This window comes from Montipora foliosa, chromosome 4 (genome assembly GCF_036669935.1).
Source record: "Montipora foliosa isolate CH-2021 chromosome 4, ASM3666993v2, whole genome shotgun sequence".
NCBI lineage: Eukaryota > Metazoa > Cnidaria > Anthozoa > Scleractinia > Acroporidae > Montipora > Montipora foliosa.
In genome coordinates this window covers 21224460-21238710 of record NC_090872.1, presented here as the reverse complement: position 1 = coordinate 21238710, position 14251 = coordinate 21224460, and the positions used below count along the sequence as shown (strand labels likewise).

The following is a 14251-nucleotide window of genomic DNA, read 5'->3' as shown; positions in this document are numbered from 1 at the left end:
CTGTTCCCAGTGCTTTCCAAAGACCTTTATTTGAATATGCAAACCCGCTTGATTTCATGTGCTCTTTATCAGGGTATAAAGGAGCATTCCTTCGAACCAAATGCGGACGCTTATTTGCATGGTTAATCATTTAAGGGACTATATTAGTTTACGAACACACAAAAGCTAAGCCTGAGAAAAGTCTGTCGATTTTAAGTTCGTGTTCCTTTCTTGCTGCTCTCTTTCGTCATACTCACCGTCACGGTATTAACAACCGTTCCTTAGAAGTGTCAATAATGTTAATGTTTCAGATGGACGCAGCCCCAGAGTCAAGTCTTGTGCGGTCGCTGTACAGAAGACTTTCTGTCACCAGGTACTGTCATTGTTACTGTCCAGCAAAGAGCGACACTTTCGTACTTGCGGTCTGGTGTTTCCCTCGTGGATTGGGTGTTTCGAGTTTAGAATTACACGGCAGGGCGGCAAACGTATGGAGTGGATGTTCGTTACCGTTGAGGATTTGCTGATGCCGGAAACTCCCGCTATCAAATCTCCACAATCGTAAATTACCAGCAATGATAGTACTCAACTTGCAAGGATGGTGATCACTTACAACAACCAACATTCTGAGACGCCATAACTTGTCGTCTTATAGGTTGAGTCTTTTGTCCTAACAAATAGTACAAATGAACAAGTACAGGGATGGTGCAGTGGTGAGAACACTCGCCTTCCGCAAATGTGGCTCGGGTTCGTTTCCCAGACTCGTTCGTTTCCCAGACTCGGCGTCATATATGTGGGTTGAGTTTGTTGGTTCTCTACTCTGCACCCCGAGTTCTCCAGTTTCCCCTCTTCTCAAAAGCCAACAGCTGATTTGATTGCGTTGATTTGTTGATTTCACTTTACAATGTCCGCAATTAGTGAACCAGCGCTAGAAGACTAGACACTTAAACGAACTTCCTTTCCTTTACTTCCTCTCCTTATGCTTGTCCTTGCAAAGCACCGTGTAGAAAACACTGACCACGTGATTCTTGTTTTGCAGGCGATTATCTCATCACGGCAGTTCGGAGTCCGTTACCTCACAGGCGAGCGGTAGTAAGTAACTTTCTCTCTTTGCAGTGGTTTGCCTTTATGCCAGCGAGCTTTCCTGGATTTTTCGGAAACACTTTCGACAATTATCAGTGATTTACGTATTATTCTTCCTCAACAAGGTATACCCTGTCGGATTTTTTTCTCTGTACGTTTAATTAGCCTCTAGCTTATGACCGTTTGGGAGGTCGCGGGTCAGATCTCCAGCAGAAGCAACACGCAAGGCGATAAATAACAAAGGAGCCAGTACTGCCTTTGCAATGACCTCCGGGAGAGGTCAGACTTTATTTGCACTGGTGTTGCGCAGAGGTACGAGGTAGAATAAAGCAGAACTCCCAACGAAGCATTCTCAACCGGCTTGAGGCCACATTTCAAAATCTCCGGTGCATCAATGCCCTGCTCTGTGCGAACAGTTTGTGTCAGAGATCTTGAACAAGTCTTTTTAGGCGGGGACTTGTATCTATAAAGTCCTTATCTAAGAATATTAGATAGCAAAGCCATTTGTAACTGTCATACAGAAGCAGCTCTATTTTCTCAGTTTTTCAAAGACCTTGGTTGTTGTTCCGACTGAGGTTGAACTCACTACTTCCTCTCACGGTAATCCGATAATGTTTGTTTAAGGTAGAGAAAGTCTCAGTTCCCGTCTTGGGTCTTTTGTTCGTAAATCAGTGCAATGTTGAAAACCTACAGATTACATGGAAATATTAGGGTTCCTTTCTGTTTGTATCTTGTGGTTTCATCTGTGTTCAAACTGAGCTTTCTGGTCATAGGAGGGTGACTGCTTGGGGACCCATGGCCTATTTTTTACTTCTCCTCGCGTGTGGATTTCTCAATTGCTATTAGAAAAAGAACTTCGTGAGAGAAAAAAGCGTCGATTAGTTTGTGATTTTCTTATTTAGAAAGCAGGGGCTCCGTGGATTCACCAGCGGAGAAGAAATCAGTGCACGAAGCCAAGAAAGAAAATGCGGTGAGCTAAGGGTTTCGTTCTAAGGACGCAAGCTTTGAGGTCTTCCTTGTTTTTATCGTCGCGCTTATTTTGCCACTTTTAACTGGGATTTGAGTATTTTGGTGCGACGAAAAACTGCGAGATTCCTCTTCTTTTTTATGTCCAGTAATGTATAGTAAGTAGATAAATTAAATGCACACCCGATTTTGATATCCAAGACGAAGTGCCCCGTTATGTCTAGGCGGTTGCTACGTATTCAGTTCAAAATACAAGATAGGTGTTAGCGTTAGCTTTACTTTTTGGTTAGGGCAAATCCAGCTGTTTGTCGTTACTTGAGTAGCAGAACTCAAGGAAACACTTTGGGACGTTAATTGTCTGTATTCCGAGACACAAGGATCTTGATAGGCCATTGCTGAATTCATGTCTGCCCCCGTCTACTCTTCGAAGCGAGTCTAAGTGCGAAGTCGTTCTTATGAAAATGAGTTTTTATTCATATCTAGAGTAGAAACTAATTACCATCACAACAACTTCGCACTTAGAGTCCCTTCGAAGAGAAAGCAGACATGAACTCGGAAATGGCCTCTTTGGCGAGAAGAGCTAATGGACATTTCTTGTGCCGGCTCATTGAAATCGGCGTGCATCTTATTATCTACATTCCTGGATATATCTGCTTCTCCTTGCATGTGGATTGTCGGAGTGTTTTCACGCTACGACGCATGACTTACAGATGCAGTTAGTTACGTACTTACTATGATGAGAGATCACAAGTTAAGTGTCCAGCCTGATCCAAACGCAATGCAACAATGCGGAGTATGCGCTGAATGACTTAACCCGATTTTGCATTCCATCACATGCGTGTTAACCAGAAGGTGAAAATTTGAGGGAAAAATCCATCATACGAGGAGTTAAAATCCGTGAGTGAATGTCTTTAAGAGTTTTATCTTGTTACGGTCTTAGATTTTTGGGGCTTAAACTCCAACCAATGGTTGTAATAACTGTAAGGAAGCGATCCAGATAGCGCAGCATTGTAGGTTTGGGAGGGGAGGGGAGGCAAGAAAAGTGAAGGAAAAAACCGAAACGAGCTCAGTGGGGAGAGGGGAGAGGAGTTCCTAGCTCCTTTCAGATCGCTTGGCAGGCTAGCGTGCGTCGAGCAAGACACTGCAAGTGGGGTCAAGTGGGTTAATGTGGCACACGCTCTGGAAAAGTAACACGATTTGGATCTCTCAACTGTACTACTTATGTCATAACCAGGGTGCCTTAATTCCTTCATTTAATCAAGTGAGCTTCACGTCTGAAAAAGAAAAGTAATCTGTTTAAGCTGAGGTCTTCATTAATTTGCCTGATTATTGTGCCTGGCTTGAGAGGGATCAGAGCATTACTGACTCATTTATAAGTGGTTTCATTCAGGGTAATCTGTTGATGTTGCCAGCCCGGGCGCAAATTTGTTTCAAGGTCAAGGGGATATTTAGCGCTGCCGAGACGATTTAAGTGCAACAGCGTTGTAGAGAAAGGTTTCGTCGTGTAACACGGGCGTGTGGACTGTGAATGAACTTGATCATAATGCTACGTTTTTGGGGCAGATGAAAACTCACTGCAGGCCAAACTATAGCATGATAGGAGAACAAAAACTGCGCGGGAAATCAAGCCAATATCACGCCCTAGAACAACTGTTGGCGATAACTAGATTTGAACGGGAACCCATAACCAGGAAGCTACAACTTCAATACTTGGTCTATTTAACGGCGTTTTCACAAATCAAGCTACTTTTAGACAACTTCTCAATAGGGAGTTTAAGAAACCACGACGGCTTGGGCGACGAAAACGTCATTTCATAATATAACGTTGAGCTATTCTAAGTATTTCATGATTATTCAATCTTGATTATGTTATGCAATATGGGTGAAGTGTCCTATAACTGGATTGGTATGGACGGATTTGAAGGAAAGAGTGAGACTGAAAGATTCACTGTAGTTTGTCCACGTTGTCGTCAAAACCTTAAATTTAGTCATTTCATGTAGTAGTTTTGACGAGTGCACGGGAGGGAAATGTTCAACAATACGTGCCGCACGTGCAGCACGATATTTTGGTTCTTTTAACCAATAATATTACTGCTTTTGAGCGTTGTCGTTGCCTTAGCCGTCGTCGTTTCTTAAACTCCCTACTAACATTTCGCTTGCACGAGTGACCATGTATCCTCAATCCTATGGGTAATAATTTCTCATGCAAGACTTGTGATTAGCTGAAATGGTATGGTTGCGCAGGAGAATCAATCTAAAAATAACTCGGTCTGTGAAAACGCCTTTCCACGAATACAATGAAGTTGTACGCACCTATATTGGCATAGGCTACTGGCGTGAAATTGAACTTTGCGTGTTCTTTAACCCCAATACTCGCCTAATGGTGAAAAAAAAAATCAAATTATCTTCTTATGTTCTTGTTTGTTTTATTGCGGTAATAATTCGCCCAGGCCGAATTACAGAGGATGGGATTGAGGAGCATAACATAGCTGCTCAGATCGGGTCAGGTATACGCAGTAACTGGATTATAATTTTTTTTTTTTTTCAGATTATTAATCGCCTTGCCTCTCATTTACAAAACCACCTCCCAAGAGAAGCCAAAGTCAAAATTCATAATATCGCCATTGAATACGTGAAATGCCAGGTTTGTTATCGGTTTAATAGGCTTTTAACTTTTAATTTGCTCAGGAGGTCATCAGTGTTTGGCAGCTGGGCATTTTTAATGCTTTTGATGTAATAAAATAAGGAGAAAAGTTGAGAACAGCCGTCATAGCTAAAGAGTGTGCACAGCCGCTCAATTTGCCTGGTGCGTGGCCCTTAATGGACCCAGTAAATAACCCAGAAGTCCTTGTCTGCGATGGAATGCGGCCCATCAATTTTCGATATTATCTATTTTTCAGAAGAGATTTTGCCAAATAAAAAAAACCGTGGTGGTATTGTGTTCCTTGCACGATCCATGATTTTGCATTACGTAATCCTTTGCGCGGCTACTTGGTTGCAGAGCAGTCAAAGATGTTGTTGTCATCAGGCCCAATCTGATTGGCAATAATAGCTGTTTTTACAGTTGAGCCCACCTCTTAGAAGGCACGAAAACCGGTCAAAACAAGAATTTGTTATCGAAGGACTGTGTGATTTCTTGATTCTTGACTGTTTCCTTCGCTTTTTTTTTTTGAGTAGCTTAAGGTTTTTCTGGCCCAATTTTATTGTGGGAAGTATTCCGGCAAGGTACTAAATCTACGAAACTATCGAAGGCAGCTGTAGTCTCTCAGTTCTTGGAAAAACCTAAATTCTAAATCTCGTACTCTTCTCTGTAGCAATACTCACCGTTTCGTCACCTATCGTCGTTAATGTGCCAACTGTCGAAAACAAAGGTCCTTTTGTTCTGTGGTTGGCAGAATTATAATATCAAAAGAATTGTTAATAAACAGTGATTATCGCCGTATCTGATAGAATATTGACTCGAAAGCGTCGCTTCCGCTCGCTCTGAAAAGAACACCGCTGAAACGTGGGCCCAACTGTAATAACAGCTATTTGGCGGGATCCGCATTCTAAATTTAGACTAGTTTACCTAAATGGTAGAAGTGCTGCCGAGGGGAAGCTCAAGGGAGAATAGTTCAGTTTTGCTTGAGGTAATTTAAGGACGGTTCGCAAGTTTCCGTAATACAGGTAACTGATGGGACAAGTCCAAATGTGAGAGGTTATGGGTTTCTAGCTAGCTTGTTTCACAGTGTTGTTCACATAAATGAATTCCAATCATCTTTGTTGGGACTTTTTTTCACTAGAAATTGTCTTCATTCCCTCTTTTTATTTAAAATTCCACTTTTTCCCGCCGCAGACTTAGTTTACGTAAAAGCTTGCAAAACTGAGAGTCGTTTTTTCCGCCTAACCATAAAAAAGTAAAGTGGTGCATTTATATAGCGCCTTTATCACAAACGTCTCAAAGACGCTTTACAATGATCAATTTACCCCCAGCGGACTGGAAGCATATACAGGCGCAAATTGCAGCCGCTTCTAAGCAGTCCATGCATGCTGGTACTCATTTTACCGACCTCGGAAGGATGGAAAGCTGAGTGAACTTCAGCGGGAAAGAAGGTCGCCAAATATTCCACTCTCGGCAGAACCGGGAATGGAACCCGGGACCTTAGGGTTGGAATGCAGAGATCTTACCACTGCGCCAAACCAAACCTAGCAAGTAAGAATCATTTTGCGAAGCAGTTAGTGACGTAAAATCACGAGTAGACCCATGCCTCTAACTGGCGCGGTCATTTATCAAATGACCGATAGTTTTGTTAACTTGGCAAATTGAAGGTGACTTTTATCCAGAAGACAAAACACGTTTGTTATAAGCGCAGAGCGTTAATGCAACACTAAACAATAGTTGAGGTAAGGAGCACTTAAGTGTATTATGCTGAGCTTTACAAGATAAAAGACATCTCTAGTTGCTGCTTTATTTCAGAGCATGCAAAACTAACAGCGAACCTCTCCGCGCGGTCTCGCACTTCGTGCAATTGTGTCTCCTTGATAGTGCTGTACATCATTTCCACACTTGGTAACGCTCAGCTAATGGCGCGAGGCTCTTACACATGTCATGTGGAAGTGTAATTTCAATAATATGCTAAAAAGCAAACACAGCCAGGTACTATATATTAAGGTGAAACGGTTAGATTCTCTGCTGGCATCTTTTCTGCAGAGGTGAACTCCACTTCTAACCGGCTCTAATAACATGGAGTGCTCGCGTGCTGAATTAAGAAAATTCCCAATCCTTAAGGTTAGCAAATTCAAAATACCGGTGGCACCCACCTCATGACTAGCGCTTGTATTGAAAGTGCGCTAAAACTCTGTTGCTAATTTAGAGGATTTTTTTTCTATTGATGTTGGTTGGGGTTTTACGTTTATAGGGAGGGGACAAATGTCATATTTTTAGAATCCATCAAAGTACCACTCGCGAGGTCGAGTGTCACGCGCGAACGACACGCTCGGTCGCAAATAGAAAGCTTGCAATTTATATTTATATTAAAATACAATAAAAAACGTTCTCTGGCTAAGAATATAAGAATATAAGCTTTCGGCTGTCGATCTACAGCCTTCCACGGATAAAACGTTGAATGTAAATTAGTGAAATATATACAGAAAAGGCGAGATAAAAATGATAAAAAGAACAGAGTTAAGGTATGAAAAATGGTGGCTATTGTTTAAAAAGAATTTTATACTGATTAGGAATCGGCTTAAAGTTATTGTCAGCATGCTTGGTAGAAGAGGTGTGCCAGGCCTCTAGAGTTTTCCTAACACGAAAAGAGCCTTTGTCGATAACTCGAGAATGATTGAAATCAATGCGATGACCGAAAGACCACGCATGTTTCGCAATGTTTGACCCATTAGCACATGTTTTTACATTCCTAACGTGTTCTTTCTTGCGGGTTTCAAAGCAACGGCCAGTTTCACCTATATAACGCCAATCACAATCGGCACAGGGTATTTTATAAACCACGTTGGGTTGGTGTTCAATAGCTGGTCTGAATTTAGGAGAAAGGAATTCTTGTTGTAAAGTCTTGAGGGGCTTATTTACAACTCGGATATCGTGTCTTCGAAGAATTCTTGTTAGAGGTTGCGTAACACCATTGATAAAAGGAAGGACAGCAAAACCGTTAGGGTTCTCTTGAGGCGCAAACCATTTAAAAAAACATGCCAACCAATTCTTCAGGTGAAGGGATGGCATGTGTGGGTGGTTTGGAAAATTTCTGCTTTAAGATATTGGAAATAACAAAAGAGGGATAGTTGTTGGCTCGTAGAGCATCAAAGACGTGATTGATTTCGGTATTTTCCCCTTGCGGTGTACTTGGGAGTTTAATTGCGCGGTGTAGGAGGGTCTCAGCTGTGCTGATCTTGTGGCGTTTGTCGTGGTGAGAAGAAAAGTCTAAATATCTGCCCGTGTGAGTTGCTTTGCGGTAAACATCAATAGTGATCGTGTTATCCTTGCGAGAAACCAAAGTATCCAAGAAGGCGATCTGTTGGTCAGATTCCTCTTCAATAGTGAATGAGATGTGTGGATCGATGGAATTAAGTGTAGTATGAAAAGTGATTACGACAGTAAAATGGACTCTCTACTTAGTGATCGTAACACCTATGAACTAGTCCTCAAATCCCCCTTCAAGAGGATTGAACGTGAACTCAACAAAAGGCTTCTCGTCCTGAAGAATCATTATAAGATCAGTGATTCCACTTACCGCAAACTCCACTCCACTGATGCCATACCACCAGCCATTCGTGGATCAATCAAACACCACAAACAAGGAAACCCTGTTAGACCCATTGTTTCATCCATTGGCTCAGCTCTCTACAATACTTCCAAGTTTCTTACCGACATCTTGTCAACTTTACAAAACAGTAATGGTTTCTCTGTTCGTAACTCTGCCAAGTTTGCTGAAGAAATCTCTAACGTTGACATCCAGGATGACGAAGTTATGCTATCCTTCGACGTGGTATCACTATTTACAGCTATTCCTGTAGACAAAGCCTGTGATTACATAAGCAACAAACTACTTAAGGACAACTCACTTCCTTCACGCACGAGCTTAGACAGTAATGAAATCATTTCTCTGTTGAAATTTATCTTATCTAACAATTACTTTATTTATGATGATAAGATATACAAACAGATCCATGGTTGCGCGATGGGTAGCCCCGTCAGCCCTGTGGTGGCGAACTTGTGCATGGAAGCGATCGAAGAAATGGCCCTTAACACGTCTGAAGTACAACCTAAAGTATGGAAACACTACGTGGATGATAGCTTCTGCATCATCAAAAGAGATGCTGTTAACTCTTTTCATACTACACTTAATTCCATCGATCCACACATCTCATTCACTATTGAAGAGGAATCTGACCAACAGATCGCCTTCTTGGATACTTTGGTTTCTCGCAAGGATAACACGATCACTATTGATGTTTACCGCAAAGCAACTCACACGGACAGATATTTAGACTTTTCTTCTCACCACGACAAACGCCACAAGATCAGCACAGCTGAGACCCTCCTACACCGCGCAATTAAACTCCCAAGTACACCGCAAGGGAAAAATACCGAAATCAATCACGTCTTTGATGCTCTACGAGCCAACAACTATCCCTCCTTTGTTATTTCCAATATCTTAAAGCAGAAATTTCCCAAACCACCCACACATGCCATCCCTTCACCTGAAGAATTGGTTGGCATGTTTTTTAAATGGTTTGCGCCTCAAGAGAACCCTAACGGTTTTGCTGTCCTTCCTTTTATCAATGGTGTTACGCAACCTCTAACAAGAATTCTTCGAAGACACGATATCCGAGTTGTAAATAAGCCCCTCAAGACTTTACAACAAGAATTCCTTTCTCCTAAATTCAGACCAGCTATTGAACACCAACCCAACGTGGTTTATAAAATACCCTGTGCCGATTGTGATTGGTGTTATATAGGTGAAACTGGCCGTTGCTTTGAAACCCGCAAGAAAGAACACGTTAGGAATGTAAAAACATGTGCTAATGGGTCAAACATTGCGAAACATGCGTGGTCTTTCGGTCATCGCATTGATTTCAATCATTCTCGAGTTATCGACAAAGGCTCTTTTCGTGTTAGGAAAACTCTAGAGGCCTGGCACACCTCTTCTACCAAGCATGCTGACAATAACTTTAAGCCGATTCCTAATCAGTATAAAATTCTTTTTAAACAATAGCCACCATTTTTCATACCTTTACTCTGTTCTTTTTATCATTTTTATCTCGCCTTTTCTGTATATATTTCACTAATTTACATTCAACGTTTTATCCGTGGAAGGCTGTAGATCGACAGCCGAAAGCTTATATTCTTTTTCAAAATTTTTAGCCAGAGAACGTTTTTTATTGTATTTTAATATGCCTAATCCTGGCTGCGCTTCAATTTTTAATTTATATTTAGTCAAAGAACATCAATTTGCAGCTCGTGTGTTGCGTTAAAAATCATGATTGCTTTTGTGGTTGGTTTAAGTTTCACAAGTACAAAGCACTCGAAAAGTGGAGTTTTCAGCTTACCCCATGTTAACTGACAGACAGTTAATACAGATACAGAGGTCCTCTGATAGTATTCTCAAAACAACACTTCAAAGCGAAATACTCGAACTGATATTAAAGCACAGGTTTCTTTCTCTTGTCAGGCACGCCAATCCGAGCAGTTGATCCGTTTGTTCAATCAAGCATTGGAATTTGCCAATAACCCGTTCACTTTACCACTGTAAGCTTCGAATATCATTTGGTAAAATAGTTCCTTTTTCTATTCAATGTATCCTCTCAACTACTTAGTGCCGTTATCTTTTAATTATAAGCTCCTTTTTGTTTCCTCTCGTTGTTGGATTTTTAGGTCCTTGCGAGGCACGTTGCGCGAAGTGGTTTTCTTTCAACTGGTCGAAAGATTCTGTACAGCGGTGTCTGAACTCCGGTTTCCTTTGCCTCCTGGTAGGTTTATAGGTGGTTTCCAGTGTTCAAGACGGGCGGTCACTCAGTCAGTCTGTCTTTCTGTCTGTCCAACAATCATTCGGCCATTCATTCATACAATCATTCAGTCAGTCAGTCAGTGAGTCATCAGTCAGTCATCCAATCCAGTCATCCAGTCATCCAGTCAGTCAGTCCTTCCTTCCTTTCTTCCCTCAATCCGGTTGTCAGTCAGGGAGTTAATCGGTCAGTTTGTCTGTCTGTCTGTGAGTCAGTAAGTCAGTGAGTGAATGAGTGAGTCATTCGGTTAGTCAAAAGGGTGAAAAACAATGGTGCTGGATCCGTGGCGAGTTTAATTTTTCTGTAGTCAAATGTGTTGATAAAGCTAAATTAACAAGTGAGTCAGTGAGACATCCACTCACTCACTCGCACTGCCACTCAGTCACTAAGTTAGTCAGTTGTAGAATAAGTGAGGTTTTCCACTGGCTGAGGAACGAATAAAGCAGAAAATATTTTACTCATACAACTGGGAGAATGGGGTCCAGTATGTGGGGGTTCCTCAGGTCACGTGCTTGTTTTTTCAGTCCAGCTTCTTTGTAGGGTTTTTTGGGATGTTTATCACATTCCAGTCAGTTTGTAAAATAGTGTTCATTTTATGATTTTTTCAATAAGATCAGTTACGAGTATGATTTAGTTATTACGTTTTGGTTGTGTGAATAAAGGTCAGGCTGCGTGGTCGGCGTGCTTGCTTCTCAGTTGTGTGTGAGAAGTTCGACGGCAAGTCAACAATTTGCAGTGAGCGTTATTCATTTTCCTCGTCACAGGTTTCCGTTCTTGTATGACTTGTCTGGGATTTCGTTGCTTGGACAGAAGGTAAACCCTCGGGAGCGAGTTTTTCTTGCGTGGAAAGGGCTTTACAATCCTCCTTATTCGTAATATTCCCTTATTTTTCGTTTTTGCTGATGTTGAAGGATGTTTTTACAATACGTGGACAACGGAGTGTTGCAACTGAAGAAGGGGTTTATATCTCGTCTTGTCGAAGGTGAGATTTGTTGTTGCTTGTTTTATACTTCTTCCTCATTTTTGTTGCTGTTTTTCTGTGTTAAAACTACTGCAGAACCAAACTTAGAATTGCGGGGTTTTTTTGCAGAATTTGATGGAGAAAGAGAGGAACAAGATTTTGTTTTTCAAATTATTTGTCGTTTGAAACACGTGAGTTTCTGTATTGGTGCATGGCTGTTCGTGCTGTTGTCTTTTCATACTAAGAACTTCAACTGTGTTAACTGTGGTCTTCAGTAGACTGCTAACAGTCCCTTTTAAGTCAGTCGAGCAGCCCGTTTATTCACGCAAGCGAGTCGAAGAGCCGAGGGGAGAATGGGGAGAGAGCGCGTCTCCCCATTCTCCCTTCGGCTCGCTTGCGTGACTAAAGCTTAAACTTAAAAGGGACTGCTGGCAGTCTATGTGTTAGGGGGGAAATTAAAAGAGCATTGTAATTACCTTATTATAGTCTCAAGCTCATCTAGCCAAGCATAAGCACTCTACTATTATAGGGGAGGTGGTAAATGGAAGGAAATCAAAGCAGATCATGTGAAATGTTGGTTTTTTAGTAGAGGGGACAACCGGAGTACCCGGAGAAAATATATCGGAGCAGAGTACATTTACATTTACTTTTACATTTACCATTTAGGTCTGTCACTAAATACGGAGCATTTTAGACCGAAGTAGAGAACCAACAAACTTAACCTACACATGACTTCGACTCCGGGCTCACATAAGGGAAAGGGGTCAAGGGATTTCTGCTGTTGATCGGTCAAAAGTGTGTCAGATTTTAATAAATTAGTGCTTTAGCTCATAGGTATCACCTGTCTTACAACCCGAGGAGTAGAGATCAAGTGAATTACATATAGGTTTAAAAGTGAACTATTTACAAGGCTAAAAATTATATCAAAAAAAGGGAAATCCAAGCGTTTTTGACACTAGGTCATCATCATTATAAAGAGCACCTTCCGTTGGTAATTCCCAAATGGAGGGCATTCCCGTTGCGAAACTTCAATTTCGCAATCGGGAATTACCTAAGGATATAAAATATCCAGTTAGCGGATGGTTCTTTTTTACCCTGATGATGACCTGGTGTCGAAAACGTTTCAGGGGATTTTGCTTTTTAATATAATGTCTATCCTAGTAAATAGTTCAGTAACGATTTTATTTTGTAGTGGAGCAGATCTGCTCAATTTATAGACTGCAATTCATATCAAATGAATTTAAATGTTTGTTTTGATTTTAGGGAATACCTTTCAGAGCAGACAGAGTCGAGAACCAACAAACACCTGTACACATTCGTGACAAATGGGAGGCAGAACCCCAGTGCCCTCCCCCTCTCCCCTGAGTATTTCACTGTTACTATTCGTTATATAATAAGTTCACTAATGCACGCATTTTTTGTGGTTCTCACCTATGATCCAGTAGAGGACAGGCACATAGCTGACGTCATCAAACGAGCTTTTAATTCTCTATCGACCAATTTCGATATATTAAAATTCAGTCCAAACGAAAAGGCATCATTTCGAGGCTCTGGGAAATAAACTCATACAAATCATTATATTTATTCCCTAAAGCCTCGAGATGATGTCTTTTGTTTAGGACTGAATTTTGATATATCGAAATTGGTCTATTGTACAAACCAAATAGATTCCATGTTGCCGTACATCTCTGTTCAGTAAGAGATCTTTGATCTATTACTGAACAGACGCACGATAACATTGTATCTATTTGTTAATTATTTTCAGGTTGCGGCCAAAGAAGCTTTTCTTCACTGGGAACACCCATTCAAAGCAAGGTCAGTAAGGATCCAAACATTTCTTGTCGCGAAGTGTGAATGGCTTCCGGTTGGTGCTCCAGACCGGTGTTTATAACTTCGATATCTCTCTTTGGAGTTAGGTCGTTTCCTCGGACCACCAAATAGAGTTCTTAAGTGTGACGTCACGTCATCATGGCAACCACATTTTTGGGTGCAAACAAAGCCATATGCGTGTATACGGCCGCCACTTTTAATTGCGTTGTAGCTTTTATTGGCCAAGTTATCTCAATTATTTGACGTAATATATCAAACACGAGAAGGAGTGTTTCATCGGATATCCAAACACGGAGAAGCGAGTTTTTTTAACCGATTTCGAGGTGGTTGGATATCTGATGAAACACTCTTTCGAGTGTTTGATATTGCTTCTCAAAGGAATAAGTATTTTAAGAGATATTTTGGATCAAAGTTGGCGAAATTGTATGCTGATTAAGACCACATATCCAAACTTCCTTCACGGTAGTTATTTCTTTTGTTTTTGGCTTATGAATTATTAATGAGTTTGAGAATTTCCTTTCTCTTTTAGGACAACGTGGTCACGATTATTCAAATTTGCTTGAATAAAACGTTCTTATTAGAAGGATTGACACTACAACGCTTTATCACTTAACAGCAATGTTATGGTACCATCTCAAACACCAAATATTGCTGAAAAAGATTCGATCATTTTTGTGACGTAAAAAGTTACCGTGGTAACAGGAAAGCCCTGTGAAAACACCCCATATTTTGGCTTTAGCTGCTCATATCTCAAAAACGATGTCGGGGACCCCCATTTTTTATTCCTGAAATGTAATCAGCATACCAAAATGAAACGTTCTGCAAAGTTAAAAAAAATTCTGTTGAGCGGATTCAGAGCCACCTTAAATAATTGAAGAGTTAAGGTAGCTCTGAATCCGCTCCACAAAATTTTTCATCGTGGCGTGCTGATCATTT

General features: G+C 41.1%; 1 protein-coding gene across 3 annotated transcripts in view; it reads left to right on the top strand.

The window, feature by feature from the left end:
• LOC138000277 (gamma-secretase-activating protein-like) overlaps positions 1-14251 on the top strand; it is a 40286-nt gene that overhangs the window by 20888 nt on the left and 5147 nt on the right. For 2 of the 3 annotated variants that reach the window (XM_068846571.1, XM_068846570.1), the window contains exons 26-35: positions 291-352; positions 1016-1068; positions 1962-2029; positions 4574-4669; positions 10191-10267; positions 10394-10488; positions 11289-11337; positions 11436-11506; positions 11615-11676; positions 13251-13300. In XM_068846571.1, the coding sequence (XP_068702672.1) occupies positions 291-352; positions 1016-1068; positions 1962-2029; positions 4574-4669; positions 10191-10267; positions 10394-10488; positions 11289-11337; positions 11436-11506; positions 11615-11676; positions 13251-13300 (683 nt within the window). Of the gene's footprint in view, positions 1-290; positions 353-1015; positions 1069-1961; positions 2030-4573; positions 4670-10190; positions 10268-10393; positions 10489-11288; positions 11338-11435; positions 11507-11614; positions 11677-13250; positions 13301-14251 lie in introns of those variants that run through there. The other variant, XR_011123097.1, reaches the window with a different exon arrangement.